Here is a 26,580-nt window from a genome sequence, read left to right as displayed (position 1 = left end):
CTGCTGGTCCGCTCTGCCAGCCTTTTCTGGATGTCCTCCCTGCTTTTGTCTGCTTGTGCCCTGTTTGTCTGTCTTTTGCCATTTGTCCATTGTGCCGCCATTCTCTTTTTTCTGCCTCCGTTGTCTTTTTGTGCCTCTGTTTATCCTTTTTTGTGCCTCTGTTTGTCTTTTTGTGTGCCTCTGTCTCTTGTGCCTTTTTCTCGTCTTTCTGTCTCTTTGCCCATTTTTATTGCTGCTGCCTCTTTTGCTCCCTTTTCTACTGCCCCTGCCCCTGTGTCCCCTCCCCCCTGTCTGTTCCTGCTCCCGCCTCCCTGCTGCACTCTCTCCCCCGACTCTTACTTAATGGCGGCTGCTGTGCGGCCGCTGGTGCACTGAAGGTGCGCCAAAGGCAAGCCCCCATCCGTGACCCGACTACAACCAGCACAAGGAACCATGGTCCTCTGACCACCCACCACTAAGACTCAGTTGCCCTCCATGCACTCAACCCTGGAAGAAACAAAAACTGCCAGCAGTCGATGCCGAACATCACCCAGGGCCAGTTCTCCTGCCGAAACTGCCAACGCACCTTCACCCACATCCGTATGCCCACTGCTACCTCCAATACTCCTGATGTCAGCAAACCCAACCCCCTGAGCTGACTCGTTCTCAACGTTCGCTCCCTACATTGACACAGTAGAAATCTGGGACCTCCTCGACACCCTATCGCCCGATGTTGCCTTTCTCACAAAGACCTGGACCAATGCCAGCTCCGCACCTGACATCGAATCCACCATCTCCAACTGGTACAAGATCCAGAGGAAGGACTGCCTCAACCACCCTGGAGGTGGACTCACCATCGTACACAAAAACTCCCTCCCACTCACTACAGCCAGTATGAATGACCCCTCGTCCTCTGTGGAACACCTCCACTTCCAGATCCAGACCAACCCTAGAATGACTCTACGCAGCACCTTCGCCTACAGACCTCCCAGACCACGCACCACGTTCACCACAACCATCACAGACCTCCTCACGTTCACGCCCTTGCCTCCATGGACTACAAACTGATCGGAGACCTGAATTTCCTTCTTGACAACCTCAGCAACCTCAACTCCACTTCCCTTCTGGACAACCTCACCAACATTAGACTGAAACAGCTCATCAGCACTCCTACCCACAAGGCAGCACACACCCTTGATCCCATCATTGCATGAGGAAACAACATCTGCTTCAGCCACACCATGAAACCCCTCTGGATTGACCACCATTGCGTTCATTTCTACTTCTTGAAACCCACTGGACACAAGCCTACTCCACGCCCCCGTGAAGGAACTAGAGCAAGGTCACAAAAGAGGACCTCAACTCGGCCCTCAACTGCGCCCCTCAACCCACCAAGAACTACTCCAAATCTGCAGCCAACAAATTCCACAGATGGGTTACCAAATGCTCAAACATGCTTGCCTCCTTCTGGAACTCTGACAGACAACGCCTCACGAAAGCCACCTGTTCACCACTGACCTCAGAAAATCCAGGCGCACGTGCCGATGACTCGAAAAAACATGGAGGAACAGCAAAACCTTGGAAGCATGCACCGCCTACAAAACCACCATGACAGAGCACCACTACCGCATCAGTTCCACAAAGAGGAACTTCATCCTGGACAGAATCCTCTCCAACTCCCACAACTCCAAGTAACTCTTCAGCATCATACAAGAATTCACCAAACCCCCCAGTGAAACCTCAGACCCCCCTCCCTCCCACTACCTCTGCAACAAACTCGGCTCCTACTGCAATCACAAGAACAGGAGTCTCTACGACAACTTCAACGAACCAAGGCACCAAAATTACAACTACCATTGGCAATGCCACCCAGCCTTCCATCACCGTCTGGCCCCTGTCACCACAGAAGACACTGCCATGGCCATGAGAAGCATACACCTCAGAAGCCCCCACTGACCCCTGCCAGCTGCACATCTTCCACAGAGCTGCCGCCGCCATAGCAGCCAAACTACGATGCACGATCAACCTCACCCTCGAAACCGGCACCTTCCCCCATGACTGGAAATGCGCAGAAGTCAAGCCCCTCCTCAAGAAGCCCTCCGCAGACCTGACGGACCTCAAGAATTACAGACCCATCTCTCTCCTCCCCTTCGCAGCCAAAGTCACCAGGAAGATTATCAACATTCAGTTCACGAACTTCATAGAATCCAACTTGATCCTCGACACCTCCCAATCCAGATTTCTCAGCAACTAAAGCACGAGACCGCCCTCCTGGCTACCACAGACGACCTCCACACTCTCCTTGACCAGGGCCACAAGGCGACCCTCATCCTACTAGACCTCTCAGCAGCCTTCAACACTGTCTCCCACTGCACACTAACCAGACTCCACGACGCCGGCATACAAGGAACTTCTCTAGACTGGATCCGTTCCTTCATCACCGGCCGAACTCAAAGAATCAGACTTCGGCACTTCCTCTATGAGCCCACGGGATCCTCACTCATTCCCAAGCATATCAACATCTACCTGGCCCCCCTCGCTACCACCGTCAGAAAGCACCGACCCAGCATATTATCCTACGCCGACGACACCTAGCTCACCCTCTCCCTCACCAAGGAACCCGACATCACAAGACACAGCTTCCAGGAAGGAATGAAAGACGTTGCATTCTGGATAAGCAGCAGCTGCCTGAAGCTCAACTTGGATAAAACGGAAGTCTTTGTCCTCGGATCCACCCCCTCCACATGGGAAAACACCTGGTGGCCCACTGCCATCGGCAACCCTCCCTCACCCACGGACCTGCCCACGACCTCAGCATCATACTCGACTCCTCCCTCACCATGAACTGACAGATCAACTCAGTCTCTTCCACGTGCTTTAGTACCCTCTGCATCCTCGACAAGACCTTCAAATGGATCCCCCCGAATCCAAAAAGGCTGTCACCCTTGCACTCATAACCAGCAGACTGGACTACCGGAATGCCCTCTATGCCGGGATCAACAAATCTCTGCTCCACAAACTCCAGACCATCCAGAACCCTGCAGCCAGGCTCGTCCTCGGAATCCCATGACTGGACCACATCACCCAGCACCTGCGAGACCTCCACTGGTTCCTCGTCGAAAAGAGAGTGACCTTCAAACTGCTCACTCACGCCTACAAATCCCTCTACAATACCGGATCCCAATACCTCAATGAAAGAATCTCCTTCTACGCACCCAAGAGAAGCCTACGCTCCGCCGACCTTGCCCTGGCCGACATCCCATACATCCGAAGAGCCAAAATGGGAGGAAGAGTGTTCTCCAACATCATGGCCAAGACCTGGAATGAACTCCACTCAGCATCAGATGAACCCCCATTCTGTAAGATTTCAGGAAGAGCCTGATTGAGAAAAGGAGGAAAGATGTAATGGCACCACAGTCAAAAGGAAAGCACAAGAGTGTGGCGGAGAAAGTTAGAGATGGAAACAAAAACATATCAAGCATCAGGGAGAAAAGGAGAGGAGTGAAGCTGGGAACAGACATAGAATTGAAAGAGAGACAGAGAAAAAGGAGAAAGGGGGATGGGACAGAGATAAGGAGAATGAGAGAGAACGAGAAAGTGAGCAATGGGAAAGGAGACAATGGAAAAAAGAGGGAGTGAGAGAAAGGAAATGTTGGCGACAGTCAAAAAATAACCGATAGAGAGAGGATTAAAGTTAGAAATGAAGACAAAGGATGCCTGAGAGAGAAAGAAAAAGAAAGGGAAAGATTGAGGAGGAAAGAGACAAAGGCGAAGTCCGAGAGAAAGAATGAGAAGGTGATGGATGGAGAAAGAGACTGACGAAGAAAGAGTAAGATAAGAGAGTGATAGAGAGAGGGCAAGAAGGTGAAGCATAGAAAGAGACAGAGAGAATGAGAATGCGAGAGGATGGGATTGCCTAATAAAGAAAATAGAATGTGATTTTAAAAAAAAGGGCAAGAGAGGGAGACAGATGACGACAAAAGTCCACATTTGTAAAGCGCACAATCACCCGTAAGGGTCTCTAGGTGCTGGGGGCCGTCGGGAAGATTAAGCGAGCTATTGCCCAGAGTCACATGGTGCCGGGGATCGAACCGTGGTCCCCAGAATCCAGCATCAGTCGCCCTAGCCGCGGAGCCACACCTCTCCCTGGGAGAGGATGGAATTGGATACTAGAGAAAAACAGATTTACTTTGCTGTGGAGAGGGTCATAGTGAACAAGCAGATAGAGGAACAGAAACATCGGCCAGGGCTTGATTGGTAGATATTGTTTTAACAGAACTAACACCACATCAATGTATCTTGATAATCTAGGCATTGTCAAGTTAGGTCCATGTGAAGACAAGTACAGTCAACCTATGCATAGATGCACAATATTTTGGTAATCAAAATGATGGTTAGTGTGCCTTTGTCTGTCAGTATTTCTTCCTTGATATGCTGGTGTACCATTCATCTTGAACTACAAAGACACTCCGCTTTCGAACTATTTTTTTTTTTCGATGAACCCAAACTTAACTTTGAATGAGAAAAAAACTGTAATACCGCAATAGTCCAGTCGGTGGAAGCAGAGCTCACGATTTGCCGAGCAGCTTCCCTCTTTGATTCCTCTGTACCCATCCCACGCAATCCCGGGTGGTGATTGTACACCGGTGAAATCGCTACTGCCCGATTTACTGGGGGCTCAAATGCCACCCCATACCTCCCTCCACCAGGCTTGGGAGGGTTTTTTTCTCCTCTTTTATATAGCGCGAACTCGAGCCGAAGGTTTTGAAGGCTTTACATAGCACAAATGACGTTACACAGATATTTTCATTTTTTGGTAGGCACCGTGAGATTAACCCCCAGATTCATCATTGTCATGTTTTGCGAGTCCTTAATAGCGATTATTAAGGAATCGCTATTAAAGAACCGCAAAACGGGATTCATGTAGAAATCGCAATATTTTTTGCGATTTCTACTGCCCCCTTATTTGCGATTCGCTAATTGCTAATCGCAAATAAGGAATGGCTTTCCCATTCATTCCTATGGGCCTAAAGGCCCATAGGAATGAATGGGGAGTCATTCCTTATTTGCGATTTGCAATTTGCGTATCGCAAATAAGGAAGCGATTTCAAAGGTGCCAGGGTGTCCAAAGGACACCCTGTAGCACCCCTGAAATTATAATGTACACTGATGTTGCGCACACACATGTCCAAAGGACATGTGTGTGTGTAACATACAACTTAGAAAAATGCACTAAAGTGCATTTTTCTAAGTTTTCGCTATTTACCACCTAGTCAATCTTCGCGGTAAATAGCGGCCACAGATTGCGAAATCGTAAATTTAAAATAGTTCATGAATTACATTTAAGGAATCTCAAATTGAGATTCCTAAAATGCAATTATTCGCAATTTAGCGATTTCTAAAAATGCGATTTTTGCATTTGAGATGATGAATACTAAATGCAAAAATCGCGCTCGCAAAGGGCCAGATTCTCAGAATCTGGCCCTTTGCGAGCCGTTTTGGGCTTGATGAGTCTGGCTGAAAGTGATTTACCCAGAATCGCAGGCTGTTGAGATGACGCCAAGACTCGATCCTGGTTCCAAAGTACCAAAGTAGGCAGCTCTGACCGCTACGCCACATCCTCGAGACTCGAACCTGGTTCCCCAGTTCCAATGTTGACAGCTCTGACCATTACCCCACATCCTCTCAACGAACAAGGCACTAATAGGCCGATTTTTTCCGTGCCAAGAACTGTAAATCCATAATGCGTACGTTTAGCCTGCACAGTTTGTTCCAGGTGTTACCTGTGCAAGTCATGCATGCAAATACACATAGGATGCACTAATGTGCACACAACTCTGGGCCAGATATGCTAACACTTTGTGCAGAGTTTGTGTCGCGAAAGCAGTGCAAACCAAGGCAAAGGGTTGAATTGGGATTTACTTCCTTGGAGCATAGACTGGAAGATCCAAACTAGAAGCGGTGTACAAGGCGCATCGAATATTGAGCCTACTGCACAGTCGGTCATAGGGATCCTGTAAACACAACACTTTAAAGAAATACTAAACACCACCTCCATATAAGACGCGCACTCCGACATACTACTAGTGAGGTCATTCAGTGGCGTAGTAAGTTCAGGTGGTACCGGGTGCGGAAAATTTCTTGTCACCCCCGGCTTGACAAAATGGCAAAAATATGTGTTTAAAACAACTTTTTGGGCCATTTCGTCACCCCCCTCAGTGATGACACCCGGGCGGCCCGCACCCACCGCACCCCCCTTCCTAAGTCACTGAGGGCATTAAATAATATGTTATTCAGTAAGTGCCTACTAGGGTGCTCCTTTTATTCCGCTTCTGACGATGATTGGGATTTTTTCAATTGAAGTATTAGTGTGCTCTTTCCTGATATGTGATGGCATTAACACAGCACCCAGCCTGTTTTCAATGGTACATGGTCTCCTTGAGCATATGCCATCCCTCCATCTCTGGAGAACTAGACACACCCTGCCATATAAGTTTAACCCCTTCGCCGCGGGGCTCATTCCCCCGCGGCGCTGGGGGGGAAGGGGGCACGCGCAGCGCCACGGTGCTCGTGACGAGCTCAGCTCGTCACGAGCACCGTGCCGCTCATCATAAGCACGCAAGGAGTTAACGGCAAGGCCACAATAATGGCAAAAAGCAAGATGTGCAATTGACTCTAACACAATGTAACATAACATAACATAACATACATAACATAACATGGAACAAGTGTCAAATCTCAAGACCCCACCCGTAGAATGCATAGAGACGAAATCTCTCACCTTCTCTATCTTCCTGGACATTTCATAGACCCCAACGGTAAGTGGACAAACTAGCCATCTATGGTGTAGGGGGGTAAAGCCTTTTTCCACCTTGCTCACCTCTATTGGAACCTCCTGCCTTTGTACCTTCGAAAGTGCGCAGACCTCCTCCTTTTTACGAAACTTCTTAAAACGGAACTCCTCCGCCCTGGCCCTGATTTGGTTTTTACAAATTAAGCATTATCTAAAACTCTAGAGAGCCCAGGTGATAGCCAGTTATAAAATGTAGTGGTGATCCCACTGATCCGGTGTCCCAACCTTCTACAGCGTGGCGATACCCCTCAGGGGGTGATTCTGGCGCTTTATAAATCATTCATTCATTCACATTCATAGAAAATCAAAATGATAGAATACCATTTTTGAGCACCCAAATTATTGATTTCCCACTTAGAGTACAAAATAATAGATAATGCAATTTGGTTGAAAATAATAAACACCCTTCCCAAAATCGGGTAAAAACGAATATTATTTTACAAAAATCCCTTTAAAAAAAGTAAACAAATATGTGACTCCGTAAAGAATTACGGTGACGTAACACATTATAATATTGAATGAGAGATAGGAACTAAGGAGAACGAGTCAGGAGGAGGCAGGGTAGGGAATATGTTAAGTTGAAAAATTAGTATTTGGAAGGGGGACCAAAAAAAGAAAGAAAAAAGGAGCATTAAGATGTGCCAAATTTGACTACTTTTAAAAATTGTTGAATCGCAGGGTATTGGGTGTTGTTGTTGTAAAAAATCAAGGTGCGAAGAAGGACAAGGGGGGTTTATGAGGAAAGCATGAGGGAAATAAAAAAAAAGCAGTGGAAAGAGGGAAGAAGGTTGGGAGGTAACCCCGGAAATCGCTATTTGAAAAAAGCAAAATGTTGTCCTGTGCTTGGATGTGGGAAAGGGAAAAGAGGATACTCTAAAGGGACCAACGAAAACCGTGTAGATAAACAAAACAAAAGAGGGAACCCATTTTCATGATAACATGGCACTTACGTATGTAAAAACATGTGTAAAAGGCAATTTCGTAAAAAGATATTTGGTGAATTGCTTCCACCAAACAGGAAGTGCCATTCATCTTGAAAACTGTGATGCGACTGTTTCGGTGAAATGGTTTCTCATACTTTGTGTACTACGAATTTGATTTTGTCTGAAATTACTGCACAATCCTACTCTTTAAATCGTACTCCTTGGGAATTATTCCCCTTCAGTTTTTTTCTGGATCTTGATACAGTTCTCCAGCTGGCCAGTAGATAATCCAACTTTTTCCAAAGACAAGACATGATGTAATCTGCCAGAGGTGATAAAAACCTGTCCTCTGTGATATATCTCATTACACAGGAAATTGAATGTACATGGCAGTGTCTGCAGGAATGCCACCAGACCACCCCCTGAGACAAGCCTGAGCAGGGCTGCACCTTCCGGCCCTCACCTGATCTACAGGTTTCGTAGATGCTTCACCGCGTCTGCAGAATCCCACACACACACACGCAAGGATCACGACACCTGCGTTGCTTAAACCTGTCACACAACTCTGCCTAAGGTGCAATACCAGAATGTCTGCAGACACCTGCAACTGGTTTTCACTGACATCCCCGGTGAAACGCTCTCAGCTTCTTCGCGCATACCAGGATTTAGGGATCTTTTGTTCCCCTAGTTTAGAAAACATTCTTTTGAGGGACAGCTAAGTGAATGTCATGTATCCAGCAATTTCTGTCCCCTCCTAGAGGGTGGTAGACATCACTCATTCATCAATGTATCTTCAGATGGTCCTCACGTACACAATAATCTCTGTGCTGAGGCTAAGGTCTCTACGTAGCCAGTAAGGCACAGCGATGCCTAGCTCCTTCTGGGGCCCACTATGCATAACACAATCCCTGTACATAATACACTAAGGCAAAGGAGTTTGCAATGCCAGTAAAACCAAACTATACCCATTCAGCGGCGGCTGGCACAGGTAAGCGTGGTTGGCCGGTGGGGCGGGGTGGTGGGGGGGAAGTTGACAGACGACGGAATAGGTATAATTAAATAGATAAATAATACCTATTGTGTTGTCTGTTTACTTCCCCCACGCCGTTCCCCGCCTACTGCGCTTACTTGAGCCGCCTGCCACTGTACCCATTAGCAACCCTCTTGACAAGGGCCCTGATTTGTTTTTTACAAATTAAGCATTATCTAAAACTCTAGAGAGCCCAGGTGATAGCCAGTTATAAAATGTAGTGGTGATCCACTGATCTTAAACTTGATTCCTCTATTCCATGATATTAGTCTAAGGTGCTTTAAGGTCATAAAGGCAGCGCTACACCCAGTGCCAGGCATAATAAGGCCAATGCATGAGTGATATTCATACTATCCACACACATAGATTACAGCATTGACTAGGCCTTCAACGCCAGCAACACCCCATGTATACCCAGGGTCAGAAAAAAAGTGACCCGCTATGCATAAATTGTAATCTCATGTCGCACTTAGTGTAAGGTGTCCCCAATTATTCCCAGTGCACAGAGTCCTGCGAGTCACCATGGATAAACGCTATTCCTCAATCCCATAGATACAGTGTATGGTGTCTTTAAGGCCATAAAGCCCCAGTTATGCCCAGTTTCAAGTATCCTGTGACCCACCATGCCTAAACATTGTTCCATCCATCGGGCAGTATAAGCAGTATTATCTATGGTTGACATCAACTGAACCTTCCATCGCTCTCTACTCAGGAGGTGGCCACAAACCTGTGACTGGGTCTTGCACCAGCCTCCACAAACTAGCGTTCCACCAAGCCCCCCAAAGAAATACATAAGTGCCTGTTGGAATTTAGAGGCCCATTCATCCAGGAGAGATGTTAGTCCACGAAACATGATTGTGCTAGGCTCAGGTCCCAGCAGCCTGAACAGATGTTAGTCCACCAAACATGATGGTGCTAGGCTCAGGTCCCAGCAGCCTCAACAGATGTTAGTCCATCAAACATGATGGTGATAGGTTCACGCCCATCCATCCTGGATAGATGTTAGTCCACCAAACATGATGGTGATAGGTTCAGGCCCATTCATCCTGGAGAGATGTTAGCCCACAAAACATGATTGTGCTAGGCTCAGGTCCCAGCAGCCTGAACAGATGTTAGTCCACCAAACATGATTGTACTAAGCTCAGGTCCCAGCAGCCTCAACAGATGTTAGTCACCAAACATGATGGTGATAGGTTCAGGCCCATTCATCCTGGAGAGATGTTAGTCCACAAAACATGATTGTGCTAGGCTCAGGTCCCAGCAGCCTGGACAGATATTAGTCCACCAAACATGGTGGTGATAGGATCAGGTCCCAGCAGCCTGGACAGATGTTATGTTCAGGTCCCAGCAGCCTGAACAGATGCTAGTCCATCAAACATGACGGTGATAGGTTCAGGCCCATCCATCCTGGATAGATGTTAGTCCACCAAACATGATGGTGATAGGTTCAGGCCATTCATCCTGGGGAGATGTTAGTCCACGAAACATGACTGTGCTAGGCTCAGGTCCAAGCAGCCTGAACAGATGTTAGTCCACCAAACATGATTGTGCTAGGCTCAGGTCCCAGCAGCCTCAACATATGTTAGACCACCAAACATGATGGTGATAGGTTCAGGCCCATCCATCCTGAATAGATGTTAGTCCACCAAACAAGATGGTGATATGTTCAGGTCCGAGCAGCCCGGAAAGATGTTATGTTCAGGCCCCCATGTTCATCAGTGCCCGAGGGGGAGAGATTCTTTAATAATACGCAACATTTTCTTTCCTCCCTTTAGGTTTCTTTGCGCTGCTCGCACTGTCCGTCTACACTGGGGTGACAGTGAATTTCTTCGGAAAACGCTACGCAGACTGGCGCTTCTCCTGGTCCTATATTCTCGGATGGATTGCCGTCATTCTCACCCTTTCTTCAGGTACTGTTGCCCTTTCTGTTTCCTCCCTCCCTTCTTCTTTTCAACTTTACTTCGTCTTTTCCTCTGGCACTCCACGCTCTTCTTCCATCTTTTCATTGAGTAACTACTTTCTTCCTTCTTTGTTTGCTTCCTCACTCTCTTCCGTTAATCCTCTCTCTTATTTTCCTTTCCATCATTTTCTCCCTCTCTAATTCCTTTCTTCCTTCCGAACCCTGCAGTCAGACTTTTCTTCCCTTACTCACACCCTCTTATCTACCCTCAATCACTCCCACTTTTCTATCTCCCCAAATCCCCCATTTGCACACCATTTTTTCATTCCTTCCTTGAAGCCTAACTCCACCATTTTTCTCTCCTTCTGTCCTTTATTGCATCATTCTATGCCTCTTTAAGCTATGGTTTGATGTAGGTTGTTTTCTCCAATTTCATTTGTTTGATTGTTGGTTCCTTTTCTATCCTATTCTAAATATATATTTTTTCAAATGCCACTTTCAACTTAACTGACCATGCACACCAATTTTCAGTTTAGCTCGTCTTCTCTTCATACTTTGCTTTTCCTCTTAGTAACTATCACCTTTGATCGTTATTAGGTCTGACCTTAACCTTTCCATTTTAGTAAATGTATATAAGTAATATGTTTGATTTTAGAGTCTTTCAACGAGATCTCTTCATTAATTGGTTGGTTGTGTCATTCACATTTTGCTTCCACCCACTACAGCAGTGAGCATGTGGCAATGAGCCATTGGCTACCTTCCCTGAGTGACGGCATTCTGCTCTTGCACAGTGTGCACTTAAACAAAAAAGTAGTCCCCTTTACAGGAAATGGCTACTGACCCAGTCTGTGCTTTTTGATATGACAAAAATGTTTTTTGTAGAAACGATTTACCGAAATCATTACAAAACAAGCAAAGTATTGGCAACTCCAAAATGTTAGCATCCATGCCAGACCTATTGACTTTGCCAGTGCTTGTTTTCTTTATGTACCTTTCTATGTGGTTCTTCACATATACCCTTGGTGGGAGAGTAAGGATAGAGCTGGAGTAGCTGACAGAAAAATGGGGCATTGATGGGCCTTGTGATAATTGGTAAATATTAAGTCAATGCACGTCCCAATAGGTCTCATGTAATCTGCTTTTTTATTTGTTATTTAGTTTTATATAGCGCAAACTCAACCCAAAGGTATCAAAGCACTTTAGGTAAGCACCAGTTGCATTACAGATGGATTACAATTGGGGGTGGGGTCGCACACTACTCACACACCAGCGGTATCGCCCCTAAGGACTATGGTAAATGTAGTTACGTGTTCCGCGATGCATCTTCTTTCGATTCTCTGCTATCTTCGCTGTCTTCGCCATCCCTGGACACGTGTTTAGGGGTATCACCCCTCATCAGCAGGGATAGGCCGTGTTCTGGGGTTGCCGGTGGCTGCCAAATATCTGCCAGGTTTAGTACCACTCAGGCGCGTAGGTGCGGGATCCCAGGCTCGTTAGCCAACTGCTCGAGGGAGCTTTAACATTACAATTGGGGGTGGGGTCGCACACTACTCACACACCAGCGGTATCGCCCCTAAGGACTATGGTAAATGTAGTTACGTGTTCCGCAATGCATCTTCTTTCGATTCTCTGCTATCGTCGCTGTCTTCGCCATCCCTGGACACGTGTTTCGGGGTATCACCCCTTGTCAGCAGGGATAGGCCGTCTTCTGGGGTTGCCGGTGGCTGCCAAATATCTGCCAGGTTTAGTACCACTCAGGCGCGTAGGTGCGGGGTCCCAGGCTCGTCAGTCAACTGCTCGAGGGAGCTTTAACATTACAATTGGGGGTGGGGTCGCACACTACTCACACACCAGCGGTATCACCCCTAAGGACTATGGTAAATGTAGTTACGTGTTCCGCGATGCATCTTCTTTCGATTCTCTGCTCTCTTCGCCATCCCTGGACACGTGTTTCGGGGTATCACCCCTCGTCAGCAGGGATAGGCCGTGTTCTGGGGTTGCCGGTGGCTGCCAAATATCTGCCAGGTTTAGTACCACTCAGGCGCGTAGGTGCGGGGTCCCAGGCTCGTCAGCCAACTGCTCGAGGGAGCTTTAACATTACAATTGGGGGTGGGGTCGCACACTACTCACACACCAGCGGTATCGCCCCTAAGGACTATGGTAAATGTAGTTACGTGTTCCGCGATGCATCTTCTTTCGATTCTATGCTATATTAGCTGTCTTCGCCATCCCTGGACCCGTGTTTCGGGGTATCACCCCTCGTCAGCAGGGATAGGCTGTGTTCTGTGGTTGCCGGTGGCTGCGAAATATCTGCCAGGTTTAGTACCACTCAGGCGCGTAGGCATGGCAAGCACTCCAAGTGAATACCCTCAAGACTCAAGACTCGGGTAGAAGCGCACCCGCTGATACCTACTACATCGACCATCATGCTCCGGGGTCACATGCGGATGGGACGAGCAGTGTGCGACCTCATTCGGAATTATACAGGCTCCCTTGAGCCGGTGGGGGTGACGACCTCGGGATTACGCACCTGCGCGCCATTAAAAGGTATCTGGACCTATGAATATTTTCGGCAGCCCACGCAGCAACCCCGTGCACATGCCTAATCCCTGCTGACGAGCGGTAATAACCGCGAAACACGTGTCCAGGGATGGCAAGCACACCAAGTGAATACCCTCAAGACTCAAGACTCGGGTAGAAGCGCACCCGCTGATACCTACTACATCGACCATCATGCTCCGGGGTCACACGCTGATGGGACGAGCTGTGTGCGACCTCATTCGGAATTGCATTACAGATGGACACATTAATTTTTTTAGGTACAGGAAGATTACGTGATTTGCCTAGAAAGTGATACAACACCCGGTAAATACTGTTAATTCACAAAGGACTCAGGCTATGGAGGGCTGGGGGACCATCACAGCACAGTTGGCCCACCTTGACTCAGGCTTGGAGCAACAAGTACCGTGGTGGCCTCAGGTGTCGGGTTTTGGTGGTTCTGGAGTCCTCAGAGTTTTTTCTTTGGTGTTTCTGCGGGATACAGGGAACAGTTCCGCTGTTCTTTGGGAGGTCTTCATGTTTATTGAAAGCAGGCAGTCCTCCCAGGTTTTTGGAGGCACACAGCTGCAGTACGAGATGTCTTTGGCGTAGTTTAGACAGAGAGCGGCAGACAGGTCAGCTTGACTGGGGCCAAGTCAGGTGCTCTTTTCAGTCTTCTGCTTTTGTGGCTCTTCGTGTTTTTCTTCTTTGGCAGGTCATCAGAATCTGTTCTTATGGTACCAGTGTCTCCCCTAAATACTGAATTTAGGGGAGTTAGGGGAGTGTAAGGTAGTAGCCAATGGGCTACTGACCCTTGGGGTCACTATGCCCCCAATATGACTGCTTCCTGTTAGAAGTGGGCATAACCCTGTCCCAGAATTCCTGAGTATGCCATCCCAAAGATGGCTACTTCTGAAAAATCATGTCCACCTCCGTCTAGCACACCTTAGGGATGGCACTAGCCTGGAAGTGGCACGCCTACCTGACAAGCTAATTTTCCATCTTAGAGAAAGGGGGATGCTTCCTCTCCTGTGAGGGGAGCCAGCCTCTCATTCCAAAGGCGACAGTTCTTTGAAGTTTCCCAGCCTGGGGAGGCTAATCAGCAGATCTCCTGTGTGAGGCGGGTGTTACTCCCACTTCCTGGACAGGATTTTGTTCTGGGCCTCCTGAGAGCAGAGACTCTTACCCTAGAGGTGAAAAGAAGGTCTCCAGTGGCAGGCTGGTAGAGATCACTCAGGGAGCACACCAGAGTTGGTAGGTTTTCAGAGGGCACCTCTAAGGTGCCACCTGGGTGCATGTATTGGTAAATTCATCACTGGAATCTGTGTGGGTTTACGAACATGAGATGTTTGATACCAAACATCATGTAGCTGGGGAACTCGTTTTCACCAGTGTTCAGCCGATTTTAAAATGGCTTCCCTGTCCATGTGTACTGACGAGAACAGGGGCATATCTGCTCATGCAGGTATGCCCTCATATGTAATATTCAACACCCTGACTTAAGGCTGTCAGGCCTGCTGTAGGGTTGACTTACAAATATCCCATGCAATGTTAGGGGACATGGCACACAGGGATGTGTGGCATGTCATGTTTTCACTTTTGTCTGCACCAAGACATGCAGCCGGCAATAGCAGCCTTGCATGTGCTTGGTTAGGGGTCCCTAAGGGTGGCACAATTCATGCTGCTGCCCTTTAGGCACCCTCTTTAGTACCTCAGGCCCTAGGTATTTGGGGTACCATTCACTAGGGACTTAAAGAGGGTTCTAAAGAATTTGCCAATTTGGAAACAATTGTACAGTTTTGGGAAAGAGCTCTGGCATTTGGGACCTGGTTAGCAGGAACCGGGGGCACTTCCAGTCGAAATCACAGCAGTTACCAGGCAAAAAGTGGGGGTGACCATGTCAAAATGGGCCACTTTCCTACAACCTGCAAAAATATAATATACATCAAATCCCTACCACTATATCGGCAAGGTAATTAGATACTAGAATCAAGGCAAAGCTCAATTTAAAGCTCCATAGTGTATGAGTCACGTGCAAAACCATCAAATCTATCATTTAACCTTAATTTGAAATTTAAATCAAGAGCAAATGGCTTAGAGGAAAGTCCATGTCCTCTCAAGGCAGAATCATTAAAAACTCACTCCTCACTTCAAGTGTGTGAAATTCACATCATTTCCTTTTGCGTAATGGCGTTAAAATTCCTTTAAAAAATGCGAAATTATGCCAAATAAAATCGGACATTTTTGCCTACAATTTAGTGTGAAATGCATCAATTTGTGGCTCAAAGGATGCACTCTGTTAAAAAGTAGGGCAAAAAACACAAGTGCCACAAACAGGAGCTGCTCACGTTCTGTCTTCTAACATTGTTCCAGTGCTCCCGTGATAAGATTTCAACTGGAATGACACCCAATTATGTCAAGTGGCATAATGGTGTAACATTGCACTTTAAAAATGTGACACAAAATGCTGGAATTTATGCAGATTATGATGGGGTAATTTACATTTTGTTGGGTCTATGGCTTATCTTTAACCTCTCAATCTTGAGTCAAACTTCAGAAAGAAATATCCAATTGTGAACAATGGATCCTCCTAAAACAATCCACCTCTTCCGGAAGCAGAAACAAAAGTTTTCTGTCTTTGCAGTAACAGTACAAATGCAAGACCATACAGCTTTGTTTGTACTGAGAATTCTACAAATTAAACATTTGAAAATTAAACTACTATGTTAGGATTAATACAATACATTATTGCCCTAATAGCATCTGAATGAAACATCTTTGTTGTTGGGCTTATTAAGACAATTTTGTACAATATTTGTAAGTTAGCCATTCATTTTTTAAATCAAAATAGTGTCAAATGTTTTCTTGTGCTTTAATATTTTGACCTGAAGAAGGCATGCAATAAATAAACAGCCACCTCAATGTCTCTTTAGATAACTGTGGCAAGACGTGATAATCTTGGTCGTGGCCTTTAGTGCTAATCGTTCTACATGGCCAAGATAATCTTTTTCATTTTCCAAAGCATTGTATTCTGAGCAAGTGGCTTGCCTCCTCCCGATCTCTAGTACAGACTTATGAGCCCAGGTTTACCACAGAGTTTGATCTTAGAATGGGTGGAGGGAGTCACAATATTGTGGTCAAAATATCGGGTTGAAGCAATGTTGAATCCACAATATTGACTACCATTATTTCATAGCGGTAAGTAGATAATGCACAATCACCTGGGCCAGCAGAGAATGCACAGTGGAAAATGGGGCTTATAAACAGCATATCTCTCCCTAGTCACAAGATAAAGATTAGGCTTTTAATTGAGGATGAGGTTCTAGACGTACTCTTCATAGCAGAGACCTGGTTGAAAGGCTGCTCCACACCTGACCAAGTCCTAGCTCTTCCACCGGGATAAGCGATTAGAAGACAAGAGAGGGTGGGCAAGATAGGAGGGGGTGGCTATCATCAATAAAAATGAATACAGCTGTATGAGCTCACCCCTGACCATAATTAACTGTGATATCACACAATTCAGTGTCAAATTATCTCCCACCTGTACCTACTCTGGCACGCTTGTTTACAGGCTTCCTGGTTCCTGCAACACCTTCCTATAGACTTTCCCTGACCTCATAGCAACTACTATTGCCAGTAAGGAATCCATCGATGTATTATGTGACTTTAACCTACACCTAGATGAACATGGTAACGCTTCCACCAATAGATTCACACAAGATATGGAAGCCATGCAACTTAGACAGCTCGTGAGATCTGGCACACATGAAAAAGGGCACATCTTAGACTGAATTTTCTCCAATGAACCTCAAATAAAGGTAGAGACTCCTTTGCCAGTTCTGTGGTCAGACCATTTTTTTATTCCTCTTACACTAGCCAAAATCCAAACTCAGTAAACAAGTCCACAACTCCATTAATATAAATTGGCCAAGAATCGTACCAGAGGGTAGGGTTAGCACCTTGGAAGCCCAGATCCCGAGCCTGACAGGAAATCTCGAGGCGGCAGATCTATGGTCTGATTGGTTCAACCTAGTGACAGAACAGTGTATTCAGAAAAACAGGCCAAGAACCAACCGACCCAGGAACAAAACTGGAGGTAAACATATGAACCTGCTACCAAAAGTCAATATAAGAAGGCTATTAGACACTACCACAATGAAATCGAACAAGCCCATGCCAAGTACGTCGAGAAAACAATTAACTCATCCCTCAACTCTTCTAGGGAACTTTTTAGGCTGTTTGATCCCTGACCTCCACCGAACAGGAAACTTCATCTCAACCATCCTCAAAACAGAGATGCGATGAGCTTGCTACCTTTTTCAAAAACAAGGTGGAAAAGCTCTACAACTCCATGCAAGAGAGCACTGATATAGACAGCAAAGACTCCCCACTAGGAATCTATGACCCTCTGGGAATGGCTTAGATCATTTTCCGGTGTTAAGTTGGGAATCCATGACCATGATCTTGCGGAATATTAAATCAGGCTCCCCCCAAAACGTGGTTCCCCCACACATTCTACTGAAGGGTGGTAATACAACACTGGCCACTACATCTGAACTTTTCTCTCTATCTCTCACACAAGGGATAATTCCCCAAAACTGGAAACACGCCATTGTTCGACCACTATTAAATATACCTCATTTTGTCCCTTCCGACCTTGGGAGTTACCGTCCATTTCACTACTACCCCTGTCCCAAAAAGTAGTGGAAAAGCATGTTAACCATACCTTGTCCCAGTTTCTGGAAAAAAATGAGGTGTTGCACCACACCCAAACGGGCATCAGACCACAAAATAGCAAAGAGTCTGCCCTGCTGATGGTCATGGTGGAACTCAAGGGAATCCTCGACCTAGGGGGTGTAGCCGCAATCCTGTTACTTGATCTTAGTGCAGCTTTTGACACTGTCGATCACAACACCATGATCCTCAGGCTGAAGGAAGCAGGCATTAGAAACAGTGCACTAAACTGGCTGTCCTCATTCCTAGAAGAAAGATCCTTCCAGATAATGGAAGGCGAACACCTTTCAGAAGTCCTACAGGTATCATGTCCAGGGATTTGCCCTGAGTCCCACATTATTCAACCTATACATGCAACCTTTGGCAAATATAGTGCAGAAATGGGGTCTATCTGTTGTATCACACGCAAATGATACCGAACTGGTATTGTCGGTGACAGAGGGCCCTCTGTCCAATTACAACCAAATGGCCTTCTGCATAAAAAAAGTAGCAGAATGGACGACGGGGTGCTGCCTAAAATTGAATGGAGAGAAAACAGAACTATGTTCTTTGGAAATAAATCTGTGCTCTGAGACACCATTACCTGGCCACCAGAACAAGGCTGTCGCCCTACTCATAAAAATTCCATTAAAAACCTAGGAATTTGATTAGACCGCAATCTTTTGATGGAAAAATAAGCCAAAAAACTGGCAGCCACCTGTTTTGGCATACTCCACGTGATTCAGAAGATTTCGGAGAACCGTGGTTCAGGCTTTGGTAGTGTCCTGGTTGAACTACGACAACTCCCTCTATCTAGGCTCCCCCAAATATGTAGTGAATAGACTGCAGGTGGTTCAAAATGCCGCAGCCAGGATACTTCGTGGCATTCCCAGACAAGATTCAGTGAAAGCCTCACTGGAAATACTGCACTGCCTACCGACACAAGCCAGGATCAAATTCAAATCTTTATGTGTAGCCCACAAAGCCTTGAACAGCAAGGGTCCTGCCCTATAAGAACTCTTGTCACTCCATATGTTCCTGGTAGGTCTTTGAGATCCTCATCAGATGTACTCATGAAGATGACAAGAATAAAGAGTTTGAGATGGGGAGGAAGATATTTTTCACATTTCGTTCCCAGACTGTGGAACTCCTTACCCAAAGAAATGCGCCTGTTTAGAGATGAACTAATTTTTAGAAAAAGATTAAAAACATGGCTTTTCCCCCAATAACGCCTCTTTTTCTTACAGCACCTTCTCCTCAGCACTGGGAAGTCTTTGGGCAGCTATGCGCTTTATAAATCCATAAATATAACATAAACATAAACATTACAGGGTTAAAAATAGTAAAATCTACGGGAACCTTCTTTCACATTCTGTGGACCTGTCCCAAAATTCAGTCATATTGGATGGGTGTTGCCTGAGTGATGACAGCTGTAGTGGATCTCCACGTCCCGGTGGAGGCTCAGTGGTGGATGTATGACGTTACAACGCATACTTTTACATCGCATGCCTTTACAACGCGGTTTTTACATCGCATACCATTACAACGCATAGCGCTTTTGGGTGTTGGATAGTGAATAGTTTAATTTACTATTCCAACTCCAGTCCCCGTGGACACTAGGGAAGGTTATTGGATAGTAAATTAACCTATTCCCTATCCTAGAGCGCCCCCCAGCGCAATGCGTTGTAATGGTTTGCGTTGTAATGACCGCGTTGTAATGGTAGTGCATTGTAAAAGTTTCGTTGTAAGTGATGTTTCCCCTCAGTGGTACATATTGGGAGTGACGGTTAGACAGACTGGCCGAAATGTACTAAAATAAGGCTTATGCTTGCAGATGGGATTGGCAAAAAGGAATATTGCACGAGCATGGGGAGCTGCTAATGCTCAAAAAATTGGGGACTGGAAAAGAGACGTAGACTGGTGCCAACAGGCGGAAAAAACTATTTAGCAAAGTAGATGCTGCCCTTAAAAATGAGAAAATATCTGGGCTGCTTGAGTACAGTACAGGAATTAATCCATGCAGGATCAACAAGAGTGGGACCGGGAGTGGGGTGTAGTTATGAGGTACGGAGTGCAGGATCAGATAGTCTCACCTAATTGCTCTATATCATATTGTAAATGGACTAAGTGTGGTTTCTCTCTGTATTACTACCCGCCATGCTCACCCTGTCTCTGCATTAACTGAAAGGTGTATGAAGCAACTGTTCAATAAAAAGAATGTTTTTTGAAAATAAAGTACATTTTGGGGGCCATGGCTCTCTAGGGAAGCTCCAGCTCCCTAAACATCTTCAACCAATAATCTGACGTTAATGTGCTGTAGCACTCGCTCGCAAATGCCGGCAACAGGAAGAGGACAAGACGACCTTTGTACCGATGGCCCCCTGGCTGCACATGCTGCTAATATCAGCAGCGCAGGCCAAGGCTGTGGGCTGAGAATGCTGCGACACTGAGTGAGCCCGGTACAGAGCAGAGCCCTGCAGGTGTGCCGTGTGCTTGGCGGAGACAATAGTGGTTTTGGCCAAGAGGTGACCAGCTTCTAGAGACCTGATGGGGCAGCAGCTGGGCAATGGTGACCCTCAGAACAAGGGCTGCCCTGCTCTTGGTACCCTGGTCAAGCCTGGTGCTCAGGGAGGCAGCGATAGCCATTCTAAGGATCAGAAACTGCCTGAGAGACAAGAGCAGCGGTGGTGAAAGAGGCGACCAGCCGTTGGATGCCTGACATTGACAGCCGCTGGGCTCGGGTGACTTCAGAATGAAGGCAGCCCTACACGCAGTGCCTTAATCGAGCCTGGTGCACGGGGTGCCACAGTGACCATTTTGGAGGTCAGAGACTGCTAGGGATTGGAGACTGTTGGTGCTGCAGAGCAGCATGTGAGGTTGTCAAAGGTTCTGGCCCGTTCCTCGAGTCTGCATCAAGGTGAGAGCCCCTGGAGGGCTGCCGGCTCCTGTGGGCTTGGACAAAACACTTTGATCCCCCCTTTCCCCTACCAAAAGTCTAAAGTATGGTGACGACCTAGAAGACTGGGGGGTATTGAATGGATGCAGCAGTTGGAGGGTGGTATAGACCACTAGGGACCACCTCTGTTCGCTGCAGCACCATCCATTTGGGTGAGCACAACCTGCCTCCTGCGTGCCTCAATGAGGAGGGAGAGAACCAAAGAACACATTGCTGTTCAGGGGAGTAACGAGGTGTGTTTGCCCCCCCTCCCTCAAGGGAAGCCTGAAGAGTGGGTATTACCTGGACTACAAGTGGTGCCCATGGGTGAATGAGGCAATTGGAAGTTGACAAGTGCCCCCTCTTTATGCTGCAGCACTGTGCTTTTGGGTGAGCATGCAATCCTCAGTGAGGAGGGAGAGAGCCAGAGGGACACACTGCTGCGCAGGGTAACATCTCCATGGGCCTGCCTGCTAAACAATGAAGCCCACTCCATCTGAAGATAAGGAACATCTCGGTGGGCCCACACTATTGGGTATGGCAGAGGTGAACAATGAATGGCAGCAGGATTGGGGGGAAGCCCCTGGGGTAAATCACTCCCCCAGCAGGCAGCGGTGCATAGCACTCCATCGCAAAAACCCTCATGGACCTTCGGGAGGAGCAGAACTGCCTTCAGACTTGCTCTCATCATGGTAGGCAGCAGGGGCAAGCTTACTCAACACAACAAAATGGATAAATATGCGTTCCCGGTGGTGTCGCTGCCAGAAACCGAGATTCCGTGCAAGGTCCCAGCACTGGATCCGCCTGTGGCAATGCAGGAGTCAACCCTCAAGGAAATCATGAGAGCCATTCAAGGGATAAAAGAAACTCTAGAACCCAAGATCGACTCCTTTGTGATAGAGATGTCCCTGCTACATCCCGAGTTCAACAAAACAAATGACCGTCTGAGGGACACTAAAATGAAACTGATTGAATCAGGGGATCCGCTAACACCTTCAGAAGGCAGGTGCACCGCCTGCAAAAAGAAAATGCCTAGATGCAACAAAAAAATCTGGAAGACATGGAGGGAAGGTTCAGATGCAACAATATCTGCTTGGTGGGAGTGCCTGAATGGGTGGTGGGTCACAGTGTAGACCTCATTGTGGAGCATTTTATCCTAAATACTCTAAAACCCGAAGACTTTCCATATTTTTCTCTGTGAAACGGGGTAATGGGCTGCCCATGCTTCCGCCTAAATTAGGGGCACCACCAAGAACAATAATTGCCCACATCTTAAATCAGAGCAGCCATGATTCTAAGCTTGAGGTGGCCCGGCAAAAACCAGTCTTGAAATTTGAAAACACTACGGTGACTCTATATCAAGATTTCACCCTCAAAGTCCAACAGTGGAGACAAAGCTTCACTGACGTCAAGCAGTCTCTCCGAACCAGCGAATTGAAGTACATGATGCTTTTGCCAGCCAAACTGCACATGGTCACTCGAGGCAAAACCAGGCACTTTGTCACCCCTGAGGAGGCCTGGTGTGGCTTGAGGTTGGCACCAGGCATCCCACAATAGAAAATGCAGCGGCTTCCCCATTGTCGCGGGGAGCAACAAGCACAACACAAAGTGCAGTCAAAATGATTCATCAAGTAGAGGTGATATGGGGAAGCACCGGGGACACACTAGGCTGAACCCTGAAACCAATGATGGCTGAACAATAACCTAGTTTAGATGTTGGATTTGTAAAGTGATTTCACACAACAAGGGGAGAAATAGCTGGCCATCTTATGTCAAGCCAAGAACTATAACACTCACCCTGAGTGAAGGCAACCACAAACACACATTCAGCTGGGTGAGTTACACAAATGACTCTGTCTGGTTGGTGAGGTTCTCCCCTGGTAAAAGTTTTACCACCATGTTCAGAGGGGCAACAGGAGCTCTGCAAGTTGTGAGGAGGTGGGTAGTTCTGGGCTACCATGTAGGGTGGGGTGCATTTGTTACAGGGAAAAGTTCTATGTTCATGTCGAAGAGCAGGTATGATTCGTCTTACAGATATCCTTGACAGTGCACTGGAGTTTATTCACGAGGGAAGATAAGGCAACTACCTTATGCGGGAGACTTCAATGAAATACCGCTCTAGCAGTCATTTAAAAATGTTGTCCTGAAATCTGGAATGTGAATGGGCTGAGCGACAGGCTAAAGAAGGGGACAGTAGTGCAATACCTTAAGCGACAGAACGCCGACATCAGACCCATCTCCTGGGCAACTCCTGTAATACCATGGTCAGGTGTGGATATAAGTTGTTTTTATAACGATGACATGAAGATGGCATTGTCATGTTTGGAATAAATGATAAATATTTTTTTTTTCTCTCTTTGGGTTTTTATGTTGTGCATTTATATTGTTTTTATGTAATATTCTTTTGACACTGTTGGTATAATTGTATGTTTTGCTATGAGCTCTTAACAACCACAATATCCCCACTTTTGTATAAACGTTTTGCTAGGGACTTTGTTACTTTCTTGAATTTCCCCCTGTCCCGGATTGGATAGTTAGGGGACCTCCTTTGTTTTTTCTATAATTAATGATTGGTCATTTGCTGCCTAGGAAGAGCTGGCGATCAGACTGGAGAGACTGGCATGGAGACAGAAGGACGACTCAGGGCCACTGTATAGGGCTAAAACTTTGCGTTGACTACTAACACACAAAAACGGTGGTACACACCTGGAGGGAGGCTACTGCTTATTTGGGGTGGAAGGTAAAGCCAACTGAAATGGTCCCCTCTGGGTGAGTGACATCCTAGTGAGGGTGGAGACACTCCAAGGGTTTTCAAAGTGGGTTCTAATTGGGATCTCTAAACTAGGAGACGTTTGGCATGGGGGAAAAATGCTTACATTCACCAACATGCAGTCAGTATAAACTGAGTCACTCGGAGATGTATAAGTACATTCAGCTCAGACATACACTAGCAGCGCAAATCGCCAAACACACTATACTCGAAGTCTCCTCACCGTTGGAAGACCACATAGTATCGGATCCACTGTGCAGGGGGCGATCTCACGGATATATAAAATGCTGGTCAATAACTCCCCAGAAAGCGCTTCGATGCCTCGTCAGGGCTAGTAAGCGCTATATAAATACAATTACACTACAGTATTATACCCTGCAGCAACTTAGGGCTAAATGGGATTATGAGGTGGGGACTTCGACGATTCAGATTGGGAAGAGGCTACTGGAGCAAATAATGGGACTGCTGTAGGTCAGGGACCCTTTTGACATGGTCACCCCCACTTTGTGCCTGGTATTTGATGTGATTTCTACTGGAAGTGCACTGGGTACCTACTAACCAGGTCCTGAGTGCCAGATCTCTTTCCCCAAACTGTGCAATTGTACCCCATTCGGCAATACCTTCAGCACTCCCTGTAAGTCCCTAGTAAGTGGTACCACTGGTACCTACGGCAAGGACGCTATAGAGGGTCTTTAAGGGCTGCAGCACAAATTATGCTACCCTAAAGGACCACGCACATGCAGACTGCAACTGCAGGGTGTGTGTCTTTGTGCAGACAAAAATGAAAACATGACACAGCACACATCCCTGTGTGCCATGTCCACAGACACTACATGCAGTATAGGTAAAGCACCCCTACATATGGCCTTACAGCACAAAGGCAGGGTGCACTATACTATATATGAGGACATGTCTGCATGAGCAGTTATGCCCATGTGCTGCTCAGCTCTACTGCTGCCAGTGCAAGTGAACAGGGAAACCATTTTATGTGCTTGTGTTGGACACTGGTGAAAATGAGTTTCCCGGCTACTCTGGTATCAAACATCTCCTTTTAATAAACCCACACTGATGCCAGTGTGGGATTTATTAATAAATTTTTCATTTTATTTTATAAAATTTTATATAGCGCGAATTTGACCTAAGAGGGTATGAGAGCGCTTTACATTTAGGATCGATTACGATAAAAATTACATCAGTTACAAGAGCATAGGAAGGCACAGTACACAAAAATAATGCTGCAAGAATTCGTAGGAGGGAGGGAAGGAAGGAGACAGTAGCAGGCAGATGAGGAGGAACGGTGCCCAATGTCCAGCTGGGTAGGTGACGGTCAGGGGGAAAACCAGGGCCCATCTCCTCAATAGCTGTCTAGCAGCTCCACCGGATATCAGCCATGTTGCTCAGGTCTCAGCGAACAGGGGAACCAGTTTTGAGTTTATTTGATTTAATAAGTATATATAGCGCTGGCTAGACCCAGAGGTATCAGAGCACTTTACCAGAGGTAAACTACCAACTACCACCTACTGGTGTGATGACTAACTGGTTTTCGTCAGGCCTGCCACCAGAGACAAGTTCCTCTTTGCTCTCATGGGGTTAGAAACAAAGCCTGCTTGGGCAGAGGGTGTTTTCATCCCTCCCACAGGAGGACCTGCAGATTAGCGTTCCAAGGCAGGGAGCTTCAAAGAGCCTTCCACATTCGGTATGCAAATCTGGCTCCACTCACAGGAGAGGTTGACAACCCCCTTTGTCCAGAGCCCTTTGGCACCCTCCGGCTAGTACTACCCCTAAGGTGGGCTACCTGAAATGGAGGTGACTTTTCACCTTTGATGGCAAACGTTGGTACAATGGGACAGGGTTATGCCCACATCATACAGGACCTGTGGGATGTGAACTGCTCCCCTCTTGTGCAGCTCCACCAAGTACTTGCTGCCCTGCAGACCCACTGACCCTCGCTGGGTAGTGAGTTTGAGGCCCTCCTCCACCCGCAAGCTCCTGCCTGCGCCTCATCACTGGTGTTCCAGTAGTAGAGTGTCCCTGCTCTGGTGCTGCTTCTACCCGATGTTCCTGTGTTTTCGGCCACTTTTTCCCCTTTGTCTTCTTATCCACCTTCTTTTCTGCTATTTTGTTTTGCCACTTTTCTCTCTTTCTTTTCCACTTTCACTTAACTTCTCCCTTTTTGTGCCGCTGCAGACCCCTGCAGCCCCCCCTCCCTGCTATTCATCCTTTCCCCATCACAATACTTAATGGCGGCTGCTGCGTGGAGATAGGAGCAATCCCACTGACCTGGTCAGTGAACGGCTCCCATCCTGTGCAGCTCCACCAAGTAGTTGCTGCCCTGCAGACCCCTGACACTTGCTGGTAGTGATTTCGAGGCCATCCTCCACCCACAGGCTCACTCCTGTGCCTTATCTGTGGTGGTCCAGTGGTAGAGTGTCTCTGCTCTGCTGCTGTTTCTGCCCTCTGTCCCTGTGTTTTTGTCCATTTATTCCCTTCTCCTTTTTTTCCACCTTTTGTTTCTGCTTTTGCTACTTTTTCTTTCTTTCTTTTCCACTTGAACCTCACTTCACCCTTTTCACGCCGCTGTGGACCACTGTGGCCTTGCCACCTTCCAGCGCAGCGTTTCCCACTCCACACCCCTTCCACCCACACTACTTAATGGCGGCCACTATGCGACCGTGCCGCTGGTTCGCCACAGGCATGCCCGTCTGCACCCATCTGCGCCTGGACTATGCCCAGCGCCACAGACCCTGGTCCTTGGGCCCACCACCGATATTACTTCAGCACCCTCCACATACTCAACCTCGGTCGCAAAACCCCCCTGCCAGCTCTCGACACCCATGGCCCCTTTTCCTGCCACCACTGCTGCTGCACTCTCACCCACCTCTAAACTCCAGCTCCTCCAGCTGCCTGACCAACCCTCACTGCACCCAACAACCTCAGCT

General features: G+C 47.1%; 1 protein-coding gene across 1 annotated transcript in view; it reads left to right on the top strand.

The window, feature by feature from the left end:
* The window catches only part of LOC144798409 (lens fiber membrane intrinsic protein-like), a 47,515-nt gene that overhangs the window by 8,696 nt on the left and 12,239 nt on the right, over nucleotides 1-26,580 (top strand). Inside the window, exon 3 of the mRNA XM_078669272.1 lies at nucleotides 10,561-10,695. Coding sequence (XP_078525398.1) covers nucleotides 10,561-10,695 — 135 coding nt within the window. The remainder of the gene's footprint in view (nucleotides 1-10,560; nucleotides 10,696-26,580) is intronic.

This window comes from Lissotriton helveticus, chromosome 12 (genome assembly GCF_964261635.1).
Source record: "Lissotriton helveticus chromosome 12, aLisHel1.1, whole genome shotgun sequence".
In the NCBI taxonomy this organism is placed as follows: domain Eukaryota; kingdom Metazoa; phylum Chordata; class Amphibia; order Caudata; family Salamandridae; genus Lissotriton; species Lissotriton helveticus.
Note: the sequence above shows the minus strand (reverse complement) of the source record. Positions and strands in the feature narration are given on the sequence as shown.